We start from the raw sequence: 26,595 nt of genomic DNA on the forward strand, positions 1-26,595 counted from the left end.
TATTACAAGCACATTTTGTTGATATCAAGACACCAAAGGATATTCTGATGAATGATCCAGGAAGATAATTATGCTCTTTAACAGATGTCGCCTCTTAGGCCAAATCAAAAGTGAAATATCCGTTGGCAAAACCAGCATGCAGAAACACATAGTCACAACTATATAAACTGTACCGGTGTAAAAAACACAGCAAAAATACTACCTATTTTGATTGAATACATCACACATTACTTGTAAGTATCATTTGTCAGTGAGTGTCTTGAGAACTGAAACAGATCATCCAGAACATTTTTGTCCAGCCTTGGGTTTGAGTCAACATCCATGGTACTTATATTAATGAACATCTTGTCAAACACAAGTTATGCATTGCATTGTATGGTAAATAACAACATCAAGACAATGATTTTCCCCTCATTGCTTTTCTACCACCTTCGCCAATTACTACAAACAATTTATCAGTACCATCTCAGCAAGAGATTTAGTACAGCAGAAGGCACTTCACACATCTTATGAAAAGAACAAAAATTAGGCACATGTTAAAGCATCATCACTGCGGCAGGGAGAATTTGGACAGGCCAGTCTTACCTGAAAGGTCTGTCTCCTAGCGGTGAAGTTGCCGTGCTCCAGCTCTTTCGGTACTCTTCTCGTTCAGCTTTCTTTTTCCGAAGTGGAGCGGGTACGTAAAAAGTCTGATTACTCTTGTTCGGGAGGTACTGGTTAAAAGGCACAGCTGATTTAGGTTCACCATGTGAGGTCCGCCTTGCCAACATATCATCTTTTTTCACATCTGGCATCTTTCTGTGTGGCAGGTCAGTTTCTGAGTCACTTCCTCTCCCTAGTGAGGAAGGAGAAAAAAATTCCTTCTTCTTTTCACTTCTGCCCTTTTTTTTTTTTTTTAAATTATAAATTAGAGAAGACACCACCAGAAAGTGACGTTTAGCACATGAACACAAAAAAATGAAAACATTTTAACTTGTATTTATGTTTTAAAATCAGTCACTGAAGGTAGTAGCCATAATATCTACACAGACAGTGAACAGGTTTTTTTCCATCAACTCTTCTTTTCTACCCCTGAAAAAACTCATCTTCACCCACAGGTCACATTAGAAAACTTGGGGCCAGATTAAACCAGACTTTTCCATCACACCAGACAGCTACAGAAGCTTACCTGACTTATTTCCAACTGACTCCTGGTTGTAAATATGAGTATGTTTGACCTGATTCACACTCTTGAACCTAGACTTACATGTGCACAGCACAAGCTCAAGCAAAAAAGGGCTGCACGCTGTATATTTACAGAATGACAGGAATCTGCGCATGGATATTAACAGCACTTTGAACGCACACAGCATCAGCTTTGATCAAAATCTGAGAACAAGCACCAGCTGCTATAAACCAGAATACTCAGATGGTCTCTCCCCAGTCTCACCAGTTGCCTGGTCAATCAGTTTAGCACACTGCAAAACAGAGAGACTTGATCCTCAGAAGGAAAGGGGTGAGTAGAGAGAGGAGGGATCTCAGGATGTAGAGGCTAGATCAGTACAGCAAAGATTGAAGAGCACTTTATGGCAAAGAAAGGAAATACAGCGAGAGAGAAAAAACGAGAGTTACAGAGAATAAGATAGGAGATCAACAGAGCTGAGTGGCTACTTTATTTTGTTCAAATGAACTAAGCTTCCTGATATTTACAACCCATTAAAAAAAAATTAAATTCAGAGAAACTTAGGCAAGACTTCTCCAACTTGAAAACAAAGCTCCCAAATAGTAGGACAAAAAACTTAAAAAGCATTTGCAGTGGAACTGCCCTCATAGCCATTTTGGAAGCCACTTCATAGACATTCACTAGATTCCCTGCACCATCATGAGCCTTTTAAAGTAATACATAAAGAAGCTATGTAAACAGTTCTCTCCCAGCAGTGTAACATCAGCCAGGCCCTGGTTTGAGCAGTGAACTGGAGCATATTCAGCCATTTCTCCCACCAGCATTCAAACCTTCTCCCAGCTTTGGAGTGTTGGATGTCTCTGGCCCCCGGCCCCTTTGCAACACTTGCATCTGCAATAGCTGTTCCCCTCTTTGCGGTGCAGGGAAGCCACCCACGTTGTGTCCTCTTGCTAATTCACCATGCTAGTAAATTTCTAGCTAATTCACTGAGCTACCTAATGAACAACTGAAAACAATGAAGTCATAAAAAATCACAAGTAGCTTGTGTATAATTCAAAGTGGGGGAAGGAAAAGAGGTCTAAATATGCTAGGAATGTTATTTGCAAAGAGCTTTTGCAGCACATTGAGTTATTCAATGTTTGCTTGGAGAGACACGAGGAAGAGTGAAAGGGAACAGTAAGAAAAGACAAGACACAATGGAAATGAGCTAGTTTTAGACAAAAATCATAATGCATTTTTTGCCAGTAATCTTTTTGCTTGGAGATTTTTGGTTAAGAGCATATGATAACTAGCACCATGATTGGTAACTTGAGTCTATATCTAAACAAGAAGTGGAGACGGAACCACAGAATCATGGGTGTCTGAGGACGGCTGAGGTTTGAAGAGCTATAATATCATTAGACTGAGCAGGGCCACAGAGGAGCTAAAAGAAAATGAAAAGATCCCTTACTGTTATCTGCTAGTCTGTCTGCTCTCAGCTTTGTTCTGGTGTTTATTTTTGTATCACATGAAAACCAGTCTTGAACCGGCAGACAGAACTGCTGGAATAAATAACCACAGTAGCAGAGGAATTAGAACAGATTCCTCTCCCTCATTACTGATGTGCCTACCAGCATCCCCAAGTTGAGGACTTCAAAGGCAAACAGCTTCCTTAATTATTCATATTTTACTTGTGAAATTATTTTCAGCTCAAATTCGAAAAAAAGCACTTGAAGCCAAAGCACTGAATGGAAGATGCAGCCATGCTCGACATTAGAACCCTAACTTTGTTGTTCTGCATTTCCAAATAGAAGCAGCAGCAGTCAGTTTCCACAACCTGTAACAAGCAGTTATACACCACAGACACGCACAGATCCTTCGTACAAGGATCCATGCACAACTGCCGGCCAAGCAGAGGATTTTTATTCATTCCCAAGTACATTAGTGACTCTACAGGCAGGTCAGCCTGCTGTTCTACTGTGTTTTAAACAAACTATTCTGCCCTGCCACTGGTTTTGTTTGCTTTTTGCCAAGGGACAGAGTCTGCACAGGATACCAGAGCAATTCCTAAACAGTTGGGCTGATCACAGATGGCATTTGTGAAGGTGATATTACTTATTGCTTCCACCTAAACTGATCATCATGTAAGGATCACTTAAATTATCTCCATGCATTTTTTTTTTTCTAGGAGTGCAAAGAATCATAGTTTTATTTCACTATCACATTATTTGGTTTATAAAGCTCCTATCTGAACAGAGAGAGAAGTAATGCAAGCAGAACCTTTTCTTCCATCCAGTTTTGCATATACAGTATTTCTATCAAAAACTATGTGCAGCTGGGTGAAACACTGGCCTGCTGGGGCCACAGGAAGAGGTTCAAAAGAAAAGAGGTCAGGCAAGCTACACCTCACCTGCAACTCTTGGAGGAGACAGCTGTGAAGTTATGGCAGCAGCAAGCCAGGAAAATGGGACATATTAGAAAGGGCCAGCTGGACAAGTCATACGTGTGCACACAGCATCTGCAGGCACCCTGGGTCTGGATATGGTTAAAGACTAATTTTAAGAACAAGCTTTGCATGCTTGCATCTTATTTTGTGTTTGTTATGGACTCAAGAATGTGACAAGATAGTATGTGTCAGCTGTGGCAACTAACCAACAAACCACCCACCCACCCACAAAATCTTATTAAATTCTGCTAATACAGCAGAAGTTGATAGGAAGCAGCTACAGGACATGTGTACCTGGCTGCCCAGCAGCTCCAAGTAGGCAGCGACACTGGACACTCCTTGAGCACCCAGGACAGAGCACCACTTCTTGATTAGGAGATGTGAGGTGTTCCTATCTGCCAACACCACACTTTTGTCTCACTTGGGAAGGCAGAAAAATGTTTTGTAATGTGGAGACTGTGCTCTGTTCAGTGTCTGAAGGGGCATGAGGCTGTTTCAGTGAATCAGTCCCAGTACCTGGTTCTGGATGGTCAACCAGCACGAGGCCCAATACCACAGGCCACTCAAAACAGCAGAGCAGATCTTAGCCCTGCTTTACCCACAGCTCTTTTATAATTCAGCTGTGATACCAGCTCTCCCTGCCACCTTTTCAGTTTTAAGGAGTTCCCCATAACCTTAGGAAATCTCTCATGTGTCCGGTTATGATTAGCACCAGTTACTTTCACACTGCCAAAAGCAGTATGAACATCTGGTTCCTACCAAAAAGTTTCTGCCCTTCGTTTTTTCATCAAATAAATAACATTACTAAGGAGAAGTGATTCATGTGTGGAACGTAACTTCATCTGATAATGAAGTTTGACCGATTCATCTGTTCATTGGGAATGTAACCATGCAGAGAGAGCTTCAATCAAGCACCCTTTTATTCTGAACCAGAATCCTGCTCACAACAGGCAACCTAAGTGCATGCTCCACACCTAACCCCTAGCAAATGCTTCCTCATCCAGGACAGTGAGTTTACAAGCCTCCGGAAGCCTCTGGGAATCAGACAAGAAAGGCAGAGAAGCAGCAGCCCTTCTGTAAGCCAAGAGCTACATGTCCTCATTCAAAGGTGTACAAAGATGACCACAGCTCTGATGCCAGGAGCTATCAAAATACCCAATTTTCTAAATACCATGAAACCAAATATGACATTTGGTAAGATGTTGTACATCAGACTTCAAAACTCTGTCAAGTGTCAGACATTTCCAAGATATTTATCTGCCCAGGGTATATTTAGGCAGCATTTTACTCACTTCAATATTTCTCCTGTTCCTGTGCTTTTATTTCTTTCTCCAGCCTAGTTTATAAGTTAAAATGAATCTGTGTAACATACTTTTACACCGTAACCCAGAAAAACACTCTCCTACTCATAAAATTACACTGCAATGATGTAACTCATTTTCCAATGCTAAGCTATCCTAACTGAGACAGACTTCAAGTAAGTTGTTGGCAAAGTCATCTAAACCTCAGGGAGCACAAATCAGCATTCACAGAGAAGTTCTCCCGCAGGATTAACACGATTCAGAGGCTGTGTCCAGCTCCCGAATGGCACATTTGCTCCAGAAACGTTACTTACATGTCACAACGTTATGCATGTGCCACACTGTGACCGGTACTTACCATCGCTGCTCCCTCGGAGCACTACATCTGGAGACGGTGTCTGCTGCGAGCGGGAGCCAAAGGAGTCCAGACTGTCAAAGGAATCATCTCTGCCGTGGCGAGGAGGGGAGAGGGAATCGCTGCGTTCAGAATCCCAGCAGTCTATATAGCCGCTGTCACGAATGCTGCGCTTTGGGCTCTCAATATCCTCCGTTTCCTACAAGGAAGTACAGCAGGTACCTCTTCATAAAGAGGCCACTGACGTGCCCAGGAGATCCCTTACACAGCAGACAACAAAGCATCTTCCCAAATACTAAAAATCTCCTCCCTCAAAAAAGGATTTATTTGGTTTCTGCCCCTTTTCCCCTGCACAAACAAAAGTGCAAGCTTGCAATAAACCCCGATTTTATGCTGATTAAGAGGAAACCCCGCTCATTAGATTAGTACGATGAAGTGAGAAAAAAGTTACAATAGGCAAGTTAATAAACAGATCAAAACTGAAAGTAACCTGAAACTTGACTTGTCGTCCATAGTCCATAGCACAGGCAAAGGCACTACAATTTTAACATCGTGCCTGCATCAGGTTTAAGTCTGCTGCTTTCCAAAAGATTCCCCCCCTCCCCTTGCCCATCTATTGTATCTGGCTGGGACACCAGCAGACAGCATTCGTTGTTGCTGCTTCAGCTCGGCAAAATAATGAAGCAGTGTGCCCCAGCCTCCCTCTACCTTGAAGAGAAATTCCTGTTATGAAAGAGGGATGTCTTTCTGAAGCAATCAGCAATGAAAAATATGCAAAATGCTTTTCCTGATGCCTCAGAAGAATTCAGTTGTGCTCTTTACTCTTTGCCAGCTCCTGGCTCTGGGGGATATGAAAGCACTTGTAGCTGACCCACATGTTCAGAGCAGGGAGAACAATGGTTGTCTTTGACAGCCCTGTGATTATAAATTCTTTCCAGTGCAAGCAGCACATACTAAAACACTGAAACTCCAGCAGAGGAAAAGGTCAATAGAAGCCATCCTCACCCTTGCATTATAACAAATCCCTTGTTTTAGAGAGTGTCTTAACATTAATTACAATCACACAGGCTGAGAAAAACCAAAAATAACTACTTTTATTCAAAGATAAATCTGTTTTTTCTCCCCCAACAGTAAGTAAAGTCAGAGATGTGGGTGCCATTATCAGACTGACATTTTGCGACCCAAGGAGGCTGGAATGTGGGGTTTTGGTTTTTTTCATTCTTTCTTTCTTTCTTCCCCAGAAACATTTGAATATTAATTCCTAATTAAGAAGCACCCCTGCTTACCACTAGCTGGAGCACAATGGCTACGTTGAGCACAGCTCCCACTGTCCTTGACTGCTAAGGTTTTACCCATTAGTACTATCGCCAACAAGATCAGTCAAGAACATCACAGTATGCTATGGTGGGCCACCTCCACAAGAAAGCAGGTCTGCTGGAGAAGTGATGGAGGGAGGAGAGCCCTGCAGGAACACACCAAAGCTTCCATGCTGGAAAAGAGGGAGGCTCAAAGCGAGACAGAGAGATCAGACCCAACGTCCTGCAGACTTTTCAGGAAGAAGGCTTAATTAGTGCCACTCACTGTTACATTGCCAAAATACCACATTAAGGGCAGCAGCAAAGGTCCCCTAAGGCCAAGCTAAACTGTGGTAATGTCAGTAAGTAACCTCACTGCAAATGGAAGTGAAAGTATTTTCTAAAACTAAATAAAATACATCTAACAAAGTAGTAATTGAATCCTACGTAATTTCCTTCCCTGGTCCTGCTTAGTGGACTAAAATACTGACAGAAACACTAGACAACAAAGATCTGTCTCCCTGAAATCTGCATGAGTTACACACATCCAAGAACAAATCTAAAAATCCTATCAAAATCCCTTTTGTGACATGATCCAAAAATCTTTTTAAAAATCCAAATTCCCTAAATCCCCTCATCCCTTCATACCAATCAGCTATTCTCAATCCTCAGGCACACTTCCATTTTCCTAAATTACTGTATTTGAATGACACAGAACTGCTCAGCAGCTACAGAGACTTAAAACTCAGGCAAAAAGCTCCATCCTGCATTCACTATATCCCAGAGTTTGAAAACAGTCCAATTGTGAACTAATGAGTTCTGCAGACCCTGCTTTCAAAGGCCTGTTGATGTTAATTTTGCATGCCGCTCACCAGGAATTAAGAGGCAGGCACCAGGATGGGATCCTAGACTTCTGAAAACATGTTCTTTACAGCCTTGCCCTTGGCAAAGCTACTCTCCCAGCCCACCGCTGGCTCACAGATGGGTACTTGTCCTGCTCTGAGCAAACGTCATCTCCCAAATGTTATCAATGGGAAAAAGAAAGTGGTTATCTGTAGGACTGATAACACCGTAATACGCCACACAACAGCACATTAGTCTTTCGTATTATCTAATTAAAAACAGTATGTAACTGAGCGGTAGTAAAAGTGTGATTGCCAAATATAAGATGTGTTTCTCCAGGAAGTTCCACCCACTAAATATAATCAAAAAGGCATGGTTGTTTTGTCATTGGGAATTTCCAGTTCAAAAGTAAAGAAGAATGCGTATCCAAATAGTTAATAAAATTAAAAACAGAGTAGCATGAATAAAATTAGAAATGAATAGCCCTTTCAGTACGAGAAGTAGAAAAAGATGAATCCGAGACAACTTACATCCGAGCTGTCCTTTGATTTGCTCATTAAAAAAGGAGGGCAGAGAGGATTTATAACAGAAAAGCTAAACCAGACTGAATTTATGGTCGATTTAATTATTAAATTCTGTGGAAATAAATGCCAGTAGAGAATGTGATAAAGTGTCTTTTCATCACTCGAGCTCAGCTGTAAAGAACATCAGAGTGTTGCGCAGCATGATTAACATGTTCTATTTTACACCCAAATCTTCTTCAAATTCAGTAACAGACAAGCCCACAATTGCCAGTGGGAAATACTGCAGGAGCAGGGAGGTGACCTTAACATAAGATGCCAGCAGCCCTCGTTACAGTACCACCTAAACAAGACTTTTCAGGACTGCCAAGTGCTCTCTTTTTACATTAAAGGACTATATAGCTTTTAGCTTTTATGAGATCTCTACTCTGCTCCCAGCTCCAACATCTGCAATGAATCAAATCCCAGCCTCTTGCTCTTGTCCTTGACCTGCAACGCTCTGCGCTGCCCAGCCTGGCTCTCCACGATCACCTCCCCAGAGAACGCTGCCTTTCGGCCCCTGTCTATTTCATCCCACAAAAGGGCTGAAGATGGGACCTCCAAAATGTTCTGATGATTAGTTTGGTGGGTAAACATCACCTGGAAAAAGAGGAGCCTCATGCTGCAAGATTAGACATTAAAAAATAAACCCTGATAACTAACATAACCCGCACTTCAGCAATTTTTCTGCGTTAGCTCCCTTGACCATCTTTGTTTCACCTTTCAGACTCTTTGGAGTGGGGACTGGTCCTTCCCTGCATCTTCTATTTGGAAACAACTCAAGTATTAACTTAACGTCTTTATTGCTTGGTTTCAGTCGTATCACTCATGAGTTGCAAAGTCCCGAGTGATTAGTGCAGGTCATTTCAAATGAAGACCAAAATAAACCTCTACAGAGAAGCAGAATGTTCTCTTTTCCTCTCAATTTCCACTTGCTTGTTCACAGGAACTGGGCTCACAAACCAGGATTTTACCTGTCTAGCTAAGGCTCTCTGGTCACACTAAGGTGTAGGAACTGCTATCAGTCAAGTATTTCGTCCTCTCCAGTGACAAACCAGTGCTGGCCATCTTGACATCCCAGAATGAAGAGCTGCAGCCAGTGGAGATGCAGTAGCACAGAGCTCGAGGAGAATGAAAAGCAAACTCTCCATGGTCCCCAAACCTTACTGCCTGTGGTGACTTGGCCGTTACGTGAGAAAGCAAGGGAGTAGCAGGCATGAAGCTCTCTGTGGGCTGGAGAACATGTCTGCATGGCCTTTCATGAGCAGTATGTCCAACACATGCAATGTTAGCACTGGGTGCTGCCATCTTCTTACATGCCTGCTCCTTGCCCCTTTCATCCCCAGCAAATGCATGCTTGGGATATGTGTTGTATACGCAAAACCAACACAGGATATCAACGCTAACCGTTACTGAGGTTAAGTGTCTCATGTCGAGGTTCAGGGCAAGCTGGAGTGCTCAACCAAAAGTCCCCAAACCACTCTACAGGAAAATCACAACTTTTCCTTTCCAACAGAGCTCTGCTCGTCATAAACCACCAAATATTATTTCAGCCAGAATGTAGACTTTGGCAAAACACAGATTCATCATAACTATGCCCTTCATGAAACATAATCTCCTCCTCCTACCCTTCAGCTTTATTTAGATACTTTGGTTTGATGCTTTATGTCGCAACTTAAAAACAAAAGAGCTGCCCATGAGACCAAATGTTTTAAAGAAGAAAAATCTCTGCTCCTGTGAGTCCTGCTACTTTATTTTTGAGTCTCAGCTCTTCTAGCTGAAACTGTGTGTCATAAATGCAAATAATTCAAACCAAAACCTGTGGAAATGAAGATGACAGAGCCATGTGACAATTGTAAAGTCCTGTTTGACATCATGTGCTGCATCATCGATATCACCACAAAGCTGGCTGCCAAGAAAAAGTTGTGTTCATGGCTTGGTAGAGTCAGAAACATTTTCGTAAGAGGTAGGGGTTTACTAAGTAATTTGTACTCCAGCCCCCCACTTCTTTCATATTTAGCAACAAACAGGTTATTTATGGGAGTAATAATTCAAATGAAATTTCCATTCCCAAAACATAACAAAAAGATACCTTTCTCATTTGTGCCAGCAAACCTTCAAACTCCTTCAGGTTCAGGGTCGATCCACTATATGACGTGCAGCTGTTTGCCGCTTTCCCTAGCCAATAAATGGTGACTAACACCTGCAGAAGTTAATAAGAATTAATTGAAGCCATCTAACACAGTCACTTTGCTAAGTTTACTTCCCTTCAGCATCTCTCATTTATTCTAAAGTGCACAGCAGCACAAAATTTTGTTATAAATCAGAATTGAAAGGTAAGCGTCTGTCAGTGGTTAAACATAAATACATCAGGCAACTATGAAAATTTAAACAGTCCCAGTTACAGTAACTTAACACATTATCTCCCCAGTATTTTTATTACAAAATGAAACTGCCATGTCTGCCTGGAAAATAAATCTGAATAGCAAAACTAGGCAAGATATTTGAAACTGTCTGGAAGACACACTTACGTCTGTTTGTAAATCCAATAGAAAAAAAAATCCCTAAAGATTACTAATACTAGTGGTCATTAATTAAAACCATTAAGACTAACAGAATAAAACAAACATCTGAAATGTGTGCCTGCCTATTTCAAGGACAGAAAAGGTAGTTCCATTTTTAATCATCTTAATGTAATTAACCAGATGACACAGGAACATTTACTTCCAGGCTTCTGCTTGCTTAAGAAATACTTAGACCAAGATTAATCAAAAGCCACGAGCATCTGGTTGTTTCTATCAGACTAAAGCAGAAAGAGTTAGTGGTTTCATTCATGTTCTGACTTGATGTCTCTCCGTAACTCAAAAGTCACTTCAAAACTAGAGTGGGAAAAAAAGCCAAGAATAGCTCTTGCAAATGTTTATATACCCCCTCTCTCTCCTTTAGGTAGCAAAGAAATCTGATCTGGCACTGCTGGTGCTGCACTTGTTTTAGGAAAGGAGAAATTAAGATGCTCAGGATGGTCAAATCCAACACCTCCAAAACCACTGATATTTATATCATGCAGGGAAAGCAAACAGTCCTTCTCTGCACCCACATATGTCTCCACTTAAAGCAATGTCCTTAATGGTACCTGTGCAGCAGCAATTTGGACTGAAAACTGATTGTCAAAGGCAATTCTGTTCAGTGTTTTGCACTGGTTAAAAACGCCAAACCACCACCTGAGAACTTAGGGCCTTTTCTCATTTAATGCTCATTATTTCTGTATATTCCGTGACATTGCAAAGTATTTAACTGCAGAACAAACAGGAAATATTTTGATGTGGAAAAGATGTGCAACCAATAATATATAATAGTTGCCATTAACTGCCTCAAAAAAGTTAAATTAACTGAAATATAGTATTTTATGTTTTGATGGAACAGGGACATATAATTCATATTATATGGTGAACTAAAGAAAATAGGACTAGGAGAAACCCCAAGGGGGTGTTGGGGACAAACATCTCTGTCAGACTCTTCTTCCCTAGAACATACACCCACATTCCTTCAGTCCTTCCTCCTCAGTCACATGTGCTAGACTTCTGATTAGCCTTTTCTCATCAACTTTTGCTAATATCCCCAGTTTTCATTTAAGTGTGATGTCCAAAATCACACACAGCACTCCAGCTGAGGCCCCACCAGAAAAGGATGCAGCGTGTGTCATATAGACCCCTTTGTTGTTTAAAAACTGTGATGCAGAATGTAAAATATATTGTATTTTATACATAAATATACTTTATATTTCCCTTTAGTTTATAAATAATATACATGCCACGAAATAACTGAATAACATTTTAATAAAGTTCAGAAATTTCCCCCTTGTTTTTAAAATTATATCCAAATTGATACTACTATGCTGAGGGAAAGGAGGTGGTTTCGCCAATACAGACTTTTTTTTTGTCTTGAAACAATCTTTATCTGAGCTGTTTTCCTTCAACCAGCACTACTCAACAAATTTATGTAAAAAATTCTTACAGTACATGTTCTCAAGTTAAGTGAAAACACTTGCAAATATAGTATTCCTAGCAACCAGGAAACTGTCCAACTCATTTTGCCACTCAGTTCTCTGATGAAGGTTGTGGTATTTTTATTTATTTCTGCTAGCATCTGATCACTTTCTCTCCTCTTCCTTTCTTTATCCACTTCTTTTTTTCCAAATAAAGTCACATTTGCAAGCAATTCCGACTAGCTGCCAGCTGAGGTTGCAGGATCATGCACCTGGAAAGCATATATTGCCTACAAGCACACTGTGGAGGATACTTTTGAAAGTTTAACTTTAAAACAATACATCTATACAAAGATATTTAGTCAGTGCCCACAAGAGTGCTAAAATGCCAATGCTGAACTCCTCCCCTGCAACTTTGTGTGCTGGATGCAGAAGATATTACTCTAATGATGATGGGAAAGACAGGATGAAATAATTTAGGGTTTTTTATGGTTTGGGGTTTTTTTGATTTATTTTTTTTACCTGCAATCATGATTACTGGATTGCAAAGTTATTAGGAAAAGGTCTTGGCATTTCCTAGCAGTTTACAGCGATGTGAGCCAAATATTAATTTATAGCAGTTTACAGCTGACTGAGGACAGACAGCTTGCTAGGCTTTAGGATAATAACTAACTCTGAGACCAGCAAAGTTTAGCCATGTTCTTTTCTGCTTAACAATTACAGGATCCATTATCATTTCTATTAATTTAAATCGACAAGAAATTGAAGTTAAATGGAATTAGCCTTTCTGGGAGAACACTCATTTATTTGGAAGACCAATGAGAAAGCTAGCAAATCTGACAGTAGAGACTTGTATCCAGATCTAGTAATAGTTTTGCTTCATTTTAAATACTTTGTGCGAATTTACTTTATGCCTATATATTCATGAAAGGCTACAAAAGCACAGCCTTGTGGGTGAGTCAGACCATTCCCAGTGAAAACTATGATGGACAGCACAGAGATCACATTCTTTATCCCTTGATTAAGCAGAGACAAACATTCTCCATTGTATTTCTATCGTAAGGCTGCTTTGCCCCAGCAGCTCTACCAAAGTTTGCGGTAGAACCTGGTTAGGTTTGTGTTCAGAAGAACTTTTCAGTGATACACATCCGTGCTAAGTTTTTACTGACAGAATTCTTGCTCAGGCCAAATACAGGATTAATCAGAACAAAAAAAGAAATACTCCAAGTCATGTACTTACATTTTTCAGCTTCCTACTATAGTCAATGTTCCTGGTTGCACACACACACAGAGACCAAAAAAAAAAAAAAAAAAAAAAAAAAAGGAAAAGAAATAATCAGAAAGCAGACATACTTTCCAGGAGCATGTATGCAGCAGATCACATTCTCCCTAACAAAAGCTTGCAGAATGCTTCTGCTAGCTGGAAACACATAAAAGCTAAGAAGATGTAGTTCACACATTCGTTTATTCATAATGTGGGAGTATTTTGTCACCATTATTTCAACCATTAAATTAGAATTCTGGAAGTACAAAAAGATTATGTGTTTATAATGGTCCCACAGTAAAGTAGGACAGTGCCAAAAATATTTCCTTTAAACAGTGTTGCTGATTTCTTCAAAAAAGAAGACCAAAGGCCTCACTGCTAAAATTCATTCTGCAGGAATCCAACAGTCAGATTCTGCTCTACAATAAAACATGCAACCCATACAGATTCTGGAAGCAACTGAACATGCATTGGAGACTGAGGAAATCATCACCAAACATTAAGGAAATGGAGCAGGTGCTTCTGTGGAAACAAGCATCACAAAGTAGATGGGTGAAGCAACAAAGATCCTGCCACTTGCAACAGAACCTGCTGTGGGAAACATATTTATTTTTTGAACATATAGTCAAGCACTCAGACTGAACATTGGCATCCTTCTCGATTTAGTTTTTCACCAACGTTCAAAGGGTGGAAGTTTTATGTTAGAAACAACAAAGTACAAAGTTTGCACAAACATAAACGACATTTTAAAATTCAGCAAAGAAACCATTAAAAAAAGAACGGAGGAAATGTGTATCACATTTAGGTGCTGCAGAATAAATAAGAGCACTTCAGATTTAGTACAGATTGTCTCCTGATTATTTATAATGGAATTGCCTTCTACTATAACAGAAAGTCCATTCCAGCATTAAAGGTTACCTGATAAAAACAAAAATAAATGTACTTAAATCTATGAGAACAACAAAAGTCTAAATATAGGCAACATGAAACCAAAGTATTTTTGATAACATATTTTTAAGCCCAAATTTTAATCCACCAATATCCACATACTAAGAAAAATAAAACAGTCCTATTTTTTTCTTAATAAAATAGCAGTGGAAAAGAGTCTTGTTTAACAAGTCAAGAAGAAATTCTTTACAGCATTAGCTCATAACTTTTATTAGCTGAATGTTCCAAAAAAAATAGATCTAATGCATACTTCAATTAACATCTATATGAAAAAAAATGGTTAAAAATGTCATTATCTTAATCATGTGCAATAATATCATATTCATACTTTACCATAGAACAATTACCATTTTTAGCATGTTTAAAAATTAACTCAAAAGTCTTCAAAGAGGGGGGGAAAAAAAAATCACCTTCATGCTTTGGGAACTAGCTAGCAGAAGACAGTCTTGAACATATTTCTCTACAACAGTCATGGACTTGGCTTGTACACCTCAACTCAGTTACTCAGCGTGAACTTGGACAGTACTAAGAAAACATTTGGCTCGTTTCCACAGCTGCTTTCTCTGAAGAGTTGATGAGGGGAGGGAAAAAAAATCCATGCCAGTGACACACTTCACATCTATCTAGCATCATATTCAGCAGAGGGCCAAGCCAGCTCCACAGAGTTTACTGCTCCTGGTTTAACTTGCTTACGTGCTGGACAGCTCTCCCTGGAGCTCCATGCTGGTCCCAGCCTCTCCACCTGCCTCCTCCAAGGTACACCACCATCCTCAACCCCAAAAGATCAAGCTTCTTATCAGAAAGACCCTTTCTCTCTGGTTTTATATGGAGATTAGGGTTTTATATTGACATTAGGGATTGTTTTGTGACTCTCTCCAGCCACTCATTGTCATGGTTTTACAGGATGTTGTGAAGAACCTCTTCTATGGCAACACTACCAGATTTAGAAGAAATACGTTACATAGCCCCCTCTCACTGGTATGTATAGGGGAGGAGAACCTCATATTAGAGCCAGAAACTTGGAAAGGAGCAAAAAGTGGGAGACTATACTTTAAAAGAAGGAAAGTGGCCAATTCAATTTTCAGAACCTTTGCGATTTCCCAGACATTTCTTGAACACCATGAAAACTTGCCCAGCTTCCACTGCCAGAAGCGAGGGGGGGGGGGGGGGGGGGGAAGAATGCCACTGAAATGTAGTAAATTGTTTCCATATACTCTTCTACAATGGATATGTCCGACCAGGATTTCATTAGTGATCTTTTTGGCCAAATCTTTTTGGTCAAATGAAACAAGGCCATTCAATCAACTCAGCAGTATTTGCTTGTCTGTAGAACAATAACTTTTAAAAATTACACATGACAGACCCAAAAATTCCATGAAAACGTTTAAATAACATCAATTACAAATTTTGTTAATTTAATGAAAGTGTGGGGTGGTCTTGCTTTTGGGGGGTAGGGAGCTTGATTGCCATTAATATAAATGAGAGAAAAATACGGTTTGACTGCGTCTGTTCCTCTAGTCCACGATGACAAAGTCTTCCCCTGTTCCTATTTAAGATCTCAATCTATGACTATATGGACTTTGATTCAAGCCTGCTCTGTGTGACCTTAGGCAAGCCAGTAATTCTTTCTATGCCACTTTCACATCTTTATTTTAAATCACTTTGTGGGGTGAAATGCTGAATATACAAGCATGGGAGTCTAAGCACTTAGTGCTCTTTGCAGTGAAGGATGCACACATACCATGGCTAAAAAGCTGTTGATTAAAAGGAGATTTTTTTTAAAAATCGCTTCACCCCCCCAAAAAAAAAACATGAATCAGTTATTAGGAAGGAGAACCATTTAATATGTGTGTGGTAATTTGTGTGGTAGTAGGTGTGTGGCTTTGGTGAAAAAGCATCTAAACTGTGGCATTTCCAGTCCAAACAGTTCACACAGACATCCTCAGCCCAAATATCGTGTCCTAACCTATAGTTCTTGTTAGAAAATAAACAGACCGTGCTCGTGTCTGCACCTTGTAGAGCCTGAGTGGCCTATAAATGTCCTACAACGCATCTTCAAAACAGTTTAATCTGAAATAACAGAGCTGTGATTTTTTTCCCCCCCAGCCTATATAGTTCATTAGTTGGACAGACAAAAAAGAATGCCATGAATTTAGACTCAGGAAAACCCCTAAGTCCCACAGAATCTCATTGCTTAACTAAACCAGTATTTTAAAAGAGCTGTGGTTGATCTCTCTGGGAAAAATAACAGCCCTTAGAGAAAGCCTGTTGAAGGGAACAATGTACTCTTCCCAGAGCTGAAGGTTTCCCAAATCTCAGCTTCCTATTTGCTTTATGCAAATGACAATTCTGTAGCCTTTTTGCTCATCCTTAAATATTTACTATTGCATCACATGCATCTGAGGTTGTAACATGCTAATCACAAACTGCTGTTGTACTTACTTGATGGTGACTCTGTTTGATGTGTCCTGCAGATCACCAGGATCAAAAAGCTGAGATTCTTTAAGTCCCAGCTCTTTGCAGCCTCTTAAGAATAAGATGATATTGTCCTGAAATGAAGGAAAAAACACAAAAAACCAAAAAACTTTTAACTCTTGCTCATTGAAAAAAATAATCCTACTGAACCAACCTCTCCCTGACTTAGTAACAGCTCACAAACAGTTGTATCATTAGTTAAATGAAGAACCAAAGATATTTCCTGTCACATAATTTAAGAAGTCAGTACATGTTTTGTTTGAAAACCAGATAAATATGAAACAAAAGTTCTTTTTCTTTTTTTCTTTTAAATATGTAACTGTAACAAGCTTATTGACTTTTCTCTTTCCAAACCCAGATGTTGGCAACTTCTTCAACTGAAAAAACCCTGCTAATTTCCCCAACTACTGCTATCAGCTGCCAACACAGTTTCAGCATGTTACAGGGCAGAAAAGGCAGGATTTCTGAAGGGAGCAGGAAGGGTAGATATGAAAGAGCCTGCCACGATTTAAGCAAGCAGTTTGTTCAGAAAACATTTTGCATGTCGATATGAACAAGCCAGTTTCTCCTAGTTAACAGAACCAGTCTCTTGCCTCTCCAACCTTAACCAGCCAGAAGCCACTGGAAGAAGAGGTAGGTGCCTTCTCCCCAAATAAAATGGCTGAAGCTACACTTTACGTGGCCACTGTCTGTAAAGAAGAAACACCACCAATTTTGTAACACTTTTTATGAAGGATTTACACTTTTCAGAGTGTAAAAAATAAAACCCCCCAAAACTAAGAGAGATTAAGCACAAACTGATATAAGCCCCTTTCAACCCAAATACTAGTGATGACATATGGGATTGCACTGAGAGGACTCATCTGTATGTGGTTATATACATTAATATATGTTTTATACTTATTTACACGCATGCATGTACAACGCCCCCCTTTTATAGAACCAGTGAATCTTTCTCATGCAGATAAATCTGGAAGGTCAGTAGGGAACAAGCTTTTACATATCTACGTTGCTAGATCAGCCACTGCAGTGGCAGATGTCTGGACAAGTAAGGATATAACCTACAGCTTGATATTCTCTGAGGCCTCTCATCTCAAACCTCCACCTGGAGGTAAGCTGCCATGTGAAGAGTTAGAGAGCAGCAGAGACCTCCATTTTTGTAAAAACTGGGAAGCAGAGGAGCCTGGGCAGCATCCAGTTCTTACCCACCCTGCGTGACAGAGCAGGATTCACGAGCAGGGCTCTCCCCACATCTGCTCCCAGGCTTTTGTTTGGGTGGCACAGCCACAGCTCGGTGAGAGTAGCCCTGTTTATTCTGTCGGGGCGCAGTCATCAGCATGCTAATCACTGCGGCTCTCTGCATGCCAACGCTCTCGCACACAAAGATCGCTGTCACCAGCCACACCGCAAAAAAATACGGACTTGGAAATTTGGAGGAGTCCAAATCTCCCTTTCTTCCCTGGCTGAAACTTAACAGCTCTGGAGGGGAGCCAGGGGGAGAGGAACAGCAGTTGAGAGAGCAGAGAGCCCATAACCCTGAGAGACAGCATCATTCATGACATGAAAAGATGCTTGTAAAATTCCCCATCTGGCTTACTGTTTGCATTACAATTTTTCCAAATGCAATGTGAATAAGTCTTGTGTTTAGCCTTTGATGGAGGATAGTTCTGGTCACTTCCAAATGGTGGGTGGAGCAATGTGTAAATCTAATAAAAATGCAAAAGCATTCAAAAAAAGTTCCTAACAATATTTCCTGACAAAAATATACAGGACATACAGGACACAGTAACCTAATAAGTTTAGAAAACAATCAAAGCAGGGGAAACTCCAGGGATAACTAATTGCACCCATTTTTATGCCAGAAGTTCACATCCAAGTTATGATAAGCAGTGACAAAAATATAAGCCATTTGGTGGCCATGTAGTTTGGAAACTTGATTCTTCTGTTGATGAACAAATGCCCACTTCTTAAAAAAACACAGTGTCACCACCCTAGGCCTGTTTTCCTACATGCTTTTACGGTCATCGTAACAATAAGGTTTGCCAATAGTCACTAACACCATCACCCAAACAATTCCTCAGAAAGCTGGTATCTGATATGGGCATAAATAACCACGCTTGCCAATAAGACGCAATCAGTCAGCAATGAAACTTTTTGCTTCTGTTAACAATCTCATCGTTTTATTTCCCAATGGTCCTAAAAATGGCAATTTGATTAAAAGGATTTTAAAGGAAAAAAGCCACCAAAGAAATAGTTTTCAAGTGACAGATGTTCAGGTAAACCTGCCTTGGTTGCATATCCCCAAGCCAAAATGTATCTCATACTACTGCAAAGCTAAACTTTTCCTGGTTTGCTTCAGTACAGTTGAAATTTGTATTTGTTAATTCTATTGAGACACTGGAGAACAACATTGCTAAGCCACAAAAAGGAAAAAGGAATCATCACAAAAACCCAGCTCCCAGGAAAGCTTTCTCTCTGGATTACTACACCTTGCATTGGCCAAGTCCTGGTTTCTTCAGTTCTCAGGAAATTTTACTTAAACTTTTTGAGGGAAATTATAGTTCCACACATGTTAGGTGTAACTACACAATTTTTTTAGTCATCTAAAATGCCACTTCTTTGTTGCTGTTGAAGAAACTAAAACCAAAAACAAACGCAAAAAACATTCACTAGCAGCAACATATATAAAACATCCTTACCTTAAATAAGGGACTGAAAACACCCACCTAATGTGCATGTCCAGCTCCTTACAACTTGGCAGAGTTAAATAGGTCACACAAATGGGCCACACTGCAATGGCAAGGATTGCAGCGTGGCCAGCTGCCGTGCCGCGGTCAACAGGGCCGTATCTTTTACAGTGGTCTCAGGAGACACACGGCCAGAATTCAGTCCCTCTCGCAGCCTCTGCAAGGCACTAACACACAATTTCCTCAATACGTTAAATGGAGATGATACCGCCTTTCTCTGAGCAGTTACTTGCTGCAGTTGCAGAATTGGAGCAGATGGAGGATGGGTCCCTTGGTCAGCACATCATTTCCTATGGCCCCAGAGGACCTGCAGCTGGCTTCTGCTGGCTCCTCTTGGTTTCAGTCCACACCACTATTCAACCAAAAAATCTTGTGGTTTTTGTCCTTGTACACCCAGAGGAATAGTGAGTTTCAAGATTACAGCCTAAATTTCTTTTGCAAAATTTATCTATTTTTTGTCTATACAATTTTATATCTATAAATCTATAATCTATAGATATCTATAAAATTTCATCTATGTTTTCTCTATAAAATGACATAAACTCTAAACAGGCTGCTTACAGAAGACAAATGCTTCAGTGTGGTGACAGACAGAGGACACAAGCACAGGATACAATGACAGGTTACAACCCCAACCCTTTTCTGCTTGCCTAAGCAGAGTCCTGGCAGTTACTATTAGATCAGCACTATAACCAATGTCATTTACTTGTAATCATTGGAAATGCAAAAGTTATTAATGTAAATGTTTTGCTATGCTGAAGTTCAGCACAGAAAAATTAACCAACACACAAAACATTACAAACTCTCAGGCAAAACCAGCCACAATCCAGCAAGACGGGCCAGGGAAGAGCAGCGTAGGATGAACAGGAGCATGGGGCACCAACTCCCTGAGCCCTGAGTCAAAAGGATGCACGGGAAGGACGGGACTGAAAAGCTGCTCCTGCTCTCACAACTGCATTTCAACACCATCACCTTTTCATCCTTTCTGCTGTGCAACCCGTACGACTCACCTCTACAAAATCACTTTGCCAGGACAACCACCTGCAGGTAATGCAGAAAGGATGGGAGGCAGAGGGGTTACACCTTCATGAGGGTGGGGGGAGGCAGAAGAAATAATACACTGCTCACTTGTAATAATTCTGTTTGCTGTTTTTAAAAGACTGCTAACCCATGTGCTATAAATATGAAAAAATGTTCACTGTATAGCATGAGGTCATTTTCCTCATACATGAAGTGGAGCACAAAATCCTGAACTCTGTAAAAAAACTCCAGAAATTGGAAGTTCTGCGGGACAGACACCCTGGAAAGCCACTGCAAATTCACACACTAGCACTGCCAACACATAAGATAGTTCAAGCTAGCGAGAATCAAATATTCACAGCAGGCAAATTCCCTCCATAGGATCTGCTGATCAGATGCAATGGCAAACAGCTTGAATTTGGCCCACTTCCATTCCTTTCATCTGCCACAATAGTATAGAAAATATTCCCACTGTATCCATGCTCCAAATCGGACTTGCAGCTTAGCACTGCGGAACCATCGTTTGTCAGATGTGCTAGTGCATGGCCTGGATGAGATATACAGATAAACTCAGGGAAAACAAAAGCAAAGCCAAGCTGTACGTCTGCACAGAACGCTGAATAAAATGCCAAGTGCATGCCACTTCTGCAAGTTGGAGATATTATTAGTTGCCAGTAGCACCGTGCTGTTTTGCAGGACAGCTGCAGACAAACAGGTGGCCTTTTTCATTTCTGGAATGCTGAAATTTTCCCTGTTCCAGAATACATTGGAAGATTTCTAAATATATATATATATTTCCAAACTGCTTTTCAGAGCAATTTGCAATACAGACTTTTAAAAGCCTTTTGTTTACTCTCAACATTTCTTCCTAATTCCCTCATTTTTCCATTTAATATAAATAATTAGTGCTGATAATTTATTTATATAAAAGCAATGGATCTTGACTGATTCACAAGTAGACGGAAAGGAAACACTGCAATATTCAGTTCAAGTCTGCCAGGAAAGAACTTTTATGAGAGAGGCTGGGAACTTTTCATATTTTCATATATATATATACACACACACACACACACATATATCTATGTTGTACTATTTATCCAATATGCTTTGCTGTATATATTTTACTGTATATATGTTTTACTGTTTTACTGTATGTACAGTAAAGCATACTGTATAAACTAAACTTTCACAAAACACTGTCTTCTGTGACAGATTCCAAATCTATTGATTTGGAAGCAACTTGATTCTATTCAGGACACATTCAGTTAGAAACTTAGGATGCTTAATCTCCAGAAGACGAAGGATGACAGCACACCAGAACCGAAGGCAAGCCCCACCAGAGCAGTAAGGGGGGGACAAGTTACCTGCACCCAAAAGGATTCTGGCACACAACAGCCTCACCTAATCAAAATTAAACACTACATGGGGAAAAACAGAAAGAGAGTGACCCCAGGACCAGGGAGGGAAAGCAGGACTTACCAGCCCGTCTGCCTGACCCGATTCTCGCCTCCCAAAGCGCAATAAACCTGCGCAGCGGCAGGAATGACAGCCAGCCGGCCGGGAGCCACGCAGCTGCTGTTGGCGGGGGCTGCAAACCCCAAACGCCACCCACCGCCATCCCCGGAGCTGCAGAGCCAGCAGCACGGCCCCGGACACCACCCCGAAACCACCCCGAAACTGTGAGACATGCCAGGGCTGCCGTGCGGCCGCTGGCTCGGCTCCCTCCTCGGAGCAGCGCTTCCCGGCACCCGCACGGGGAGAAAGCAACAGAAGGGCTGGAGGAAAACGATCACCGTGTGTGGAATTGTGTGAGCCCCGAAGGCAAAAAGTAGGTCCTGAGAATACATAAAGAGATTATTAGATTGAAACGACAGGAATAACACACACTGGCAGGAGATGAAACGGTACCATGCCGAAGCAGGGCTGCAGGAATAGCAGGGAGAAAGGCCGGGCTTGCCGGGAGCACCAGGAGGCGGGAAAGCCTGACAAGCACTGCCTTTAAGAGCTCAGCAGAGAAGATGGTGAAGACTGACTTTGCAAAGAAAGCCAAGCCTTTTTCTGCTTCTTTTGAGGCAATCAACAAGAAAAAGATGTGTCTCCTCCAACAGTCGCCCTACTCCCTTAACAAAAAGGCAAAAAAAACCTTAAAAACTCCGTGAAGAAAATGGGTCTGTTGGGAGCATACTGCAACTACACAAAACGTATCAGAAACCCCAAACATGACTCTACGTGATCTTCAGATAATATCTAAGACTGCCAGAAGATATTCAGTACCAGACCCCAAAGATCTAGCTGGAAGTGCCAAATTCCTGCCAAGGTGCTTAGATCCTGCTGCTCCCAACCAGGCTTACTTGGTCGGGAAATTGCAAGTGCCTGGAGCAAGAAGATAGGGCACAACTTTGATACCACTACTTTACGAGTATAAAACTCATCCTCCTTTGATCGCATGAAGGGAAAGCTCTGCAAAGGAAAGAACATACTCCATTTATCTCTACAGAAAGCTGCTCTTAGCATTTTTGGTATCCAACAAAATTTTTTATTCCAATCATTACTCTCATATAAAACAGGAGCACATTCTGTACAATCTGCATTAATAAACTGAAAACAAGCAACAACAAAAAAGCCCCCAAAATCATGCCATAAGAATTGACAGGGGGCTCTAAAAAAAAAAGCTCAAAATAAATTAATGTGTTAAATCAAATTGTGAGTGCACTTGTCCTCCAGATATCAAAAAGCACAATGTTTAAAATTAAAAGCTTGAAATTCTTTGAGAAAATCAGAAATACAGCAGCACTACTCAAAAAATTGTCTTTGACATTTTCCTAAATCTGTCCTTTGCTTTTTAAAATCTTTGCCCTGTAACAACTTTCAACTACATTTATAAGCTTCTTACACAATGCAGCGTATTACTATCATTTGTATGATGGTTATAATGAAACAGGAATGGCCATATTGTTTATAATGAAAGGCAAATGCAAGGAGCTCAGAATATAAAATGGCACTGAAGGTCCTGAGCAGGTAGTGAAAATTTCATGCTTGGTACAGAATGGATAATATGTACCTTATTTTTGCAAATTTTTAGAATGAGCTTAAAATTCCTGCAGCATGGTATGATGTAAAAGGAGGGAAGAGACACTGTGGAAAGGAAAGGAGAAGGACAACAAGGACAGAGAGAAAACACATGGAGAGGACCGTACGAAAGAACACGAGCAAGAGCAGCCTTCAACTCGACAGGCGAAAGCAAGCCACGGGAGGGTGGGAGGGGTGCACACAGCATGAGCACAAGGCTGACCCTATGACTTCACTAGTTAAGTAGGTCCTGATAATTCTCCTTGCTGCATCAGGTCATTATCCCTGAAGGCACAAATAAAACATTTAAACAAATGGGGGCTCAGTCAATATCCTTGTCTTTGGGGGAGAGAGCAATCAGATGATGTACATTCCCTCAAATTTGCCAAACCCAAGATACACACAGAGTAAGATGGCTTTGTTTACAGCAATGAAGACAGAACATAGGCAGGCAGGGAAAAAAGCCCAAAGCATTTCCAGGCTATTCACTGGCTCCGATGCTGATGAAATCGCAGCCAGATGTCAGCCAGATGTCAGATTTCACCCAGTCTTGGAAAGGGGGTGCCTATCTGATTCCATATTCTGTGGTAACAGTCATGCTACGGCCAAGGAAGACGACAACATTTCCTTTTCATCCCCTCTCCGCAGCTTTTTAGTACCAGATGATAGCGCTTGGCTTGTGAGGGTTTGGGCCTCAGTTTCATGACTACTTCTGTTACCCACTTTTCACATTTTTGATGAATAAAGCTCACCGAGAGCAGGGTTAAAAACAAGCTCACATGCAGTGAAGTGCAGCCAGGCACTCCCGCTGGGAATTCACCTTGCGTATCCAGAGTCAGATGGGTAAAAACACAAAGACAGGAGAGAGCCAACCAAAAAAGCAAAGCATGGTCCCTTCTGCTGTGATGGAAGGGACTGTTATGTACCTCGCTCTGCCTTGATGGTTGGGCTATGAAGTGGGTCAGTACAAAACTTACCCACAGAGCAGGTTGGGGAAAGAGCTGCAGAAAAGATGAGAAGAAAAGAAACATCACAACAGCAATGTTCTCAATGCTACTGGAGCTCAGCATCTGTCACGTCTACCTCTTCCTACCCATCCTCCTGGCAATAGTTGTGCTGTCTATCTATCTGAAGGAGGGGGAAAAAAGGTCATGAAGACAAATTTTACCTTTATTTAAAGTCACATTATGAGTGCTGGGAATATGACTAACCTAAAAACAGGTTTCAGGGAACCCTGAAACCACGGCCAGTGCCACAACGTTTCTCTTAGGACATCCTCTTGGGGAAACTGGACGCTCTCCATTCTCAGCACATCCCCGGGGCTGCTGCCCCCTCAGCTGAGCTCTACAGCAAAATATAACAACAGGCAAGAAATTCACAACTAAGGAGAACATGCTGTTTTCTAAGTTTGGTTTATTTGTATGTAATTATCAGGACCAATAAAGCCTTAAGGAAATTATACAGTCTGACTACAGACTTAGAAGATCTCAAAGGCAGCCATCCCAAACAAACTGCATCAAGTAAACAAAAATACATAAACTTTAAATCTAGAGTTCTAAGTCATAAGAACTACTACACCAGATATTGTGAAAACAAAAACTGTCTATAAGTCTGGGGGGGTCCAAGCAATGAGACCACCAAAGAAACTAACCTGAGCATTAAATATGGGAGACTATGGGTTTTCCCCAGATGAAGTGTTAAAGTTTATCACCCTGCATACATTAAAAAAAAAACCAAAAACCAAACCACCACAAAAAAAGGCAATTCACAGATGAATAAAGTTGAATTACCTCCTGAGTGATATACCCAAAAGGTACAGCTCTGGCGTAAACCAAAGGAATACTTTAAATAGCTTAAGCTCTGACACAAATAAGCCCTTTACATGTTATGTTCAGCCATCACTGCAACCAAACATTGCCAAACAAACCTTTGCCTTTCCCGAGTGCTGTCAGGGCAATCATGTGTTAAGCCATGGCACAACAGATGCTTTTAAAAAGCTATTTATGTGTTCCTATGATGATATTGTACTACGGTAGTCAAGAAATTACCTATGCAAAGCAAATCTATATGCTAAAATTTATTCCATGTTTTCTTTAATTATATTAGCAGGTCTACTAAAAGATACTACCTTTTTTTTTCACATACCCTGCCTTCATTTCCCTGCCTACATATTCCAAGCTTCATGGGATCCCTTTGATCACATCTGATATCTCAGGGCACTGTTACGCAATGCCTGCTTTCTATATTTTAACTTGACTGTAGAGAAAATAACCTTGTTTTCCAGGAAGAGCAGTGTTGACTATTCAAGAGAACCAGCTCCGGGAAACTGTCACATGCAACTTGCCACAGGACCTTTGGGATAGAGTGGGGCTAGCAGAGAAGAAAATGAGGAAAAATTCTATGCATCATGAGCTTCTCCACGTGAAAAATTGTGTCTGAGGGTCATTAATTACCTGACCAGCATAATCTATTATAAACCAGTATAGATAGCTTAAAGCATGGTCAGTGCACCTGCATGCACATTCAGAGATGACTATCTGAAAAAATACTTCTCAGCCTGTGATCACTACAGACTGTTTCTAGTTCTCCTCTCTCACTACATCTAAAGCAGATGTCAAGGACAAAAAAAAAAAAGTATTTTTACATTTACATTTACATATGATGCTTTTCTGATACACAAGAACCTAATTCGTCAGAGACACAAAGCTGTATTGGAGTTACAACCTCAATGCTTATCTTTCCCTGGTCATTTATCAGCTGTCTTCCTACTCGGGCACAGAAGCAGATTTCATTAAAGTTGCATAATCCCAGAAAGTACAGGATTTTTATGAAAATATGTCCATGATGAGTCTCATTTGAAGTTTTGCTGCATCCAGCTGTATTGAACTAGCTGAGCACGAAACTCTGAACATCCAGGGCTAGAGAACAGCTGAAATTTTGTAGAGTTTATTTTTAAGGTTTGAAACTGTAAAGGTACAAAAGAAATTGGTACCTAAAATGAAAATTAATTCGATGCAAAACCTCTGAAAGCAAATGTATGACCACCACTTGGCAGACTCATAACACTGCTTCTAATGGCAGCAACTACTCACTACTAACATGACTTCACTTTCTCACCCCTTTCTTTTACGTGGTATGTTCTCTTT

At 40.7% G+C, this 26,595-nt stretch overlaps 1 protein-coding gene across 7 annotated transcripts in view; it reads right to left on the bottom strand.

Annotated features, from left to right (window-relative positions):
- The window catches only part of LIMCH1 (LIM and calponin homology domains 1), a 183,184-nt gene that overhangs the window by 59,657 nt on the left and 96,932 nt on the right, over positions 1-26,595 (bottom strand). For 4 of the 7 annotated variants that reach the window (XM_075752247.1, XM_075752246.1, XM_075752243.1 and 1 more), the window contains exons 4-8: positions 16,581-16,687; positions 13,167-13,197; positions 10,034-10,144; positions 5,247-5,442; positions 586-835 (exon numbers count right to left, since the gene is read on the bottom strand). In XM_075752247.1, coding sequence (XP_075608362.1) covers positions 586-835; positions 5,247-5,442; positions 10,034-10,144; positions 13,167-13,197; positions 16,581-16,687 — 695 coding nt within the window. Of the gene's footprint in view, positions 1-585; positions 836-5,246; positions 5,443-5,733; positions 5,863-10,033; positions 10,145-13,166; positions 13,220-16,578; positions 16,688-26,595 lie in introns of those variants that run through there. The other 3 variants (XM_075752241.1, XM_075752240.1, XM_075752245.1) reach the window with 2 other exon arrangements.

This window comes from Balearica regulorum, chromosome 4 (genome assembly GCF_011004875.1).
Source record: "Balearica regulorum gibbericeps isolate bBalReg1 chromosome 4, bBalReg1.pri, whole genome shotgun sequence".
Taxonomy (NCBI): domain Eukaryota; kingdom Metazoa; phylum Chordata; class Aves; order Gruiformes; family Gruidae; genus Balearica; species Balearica regulorum.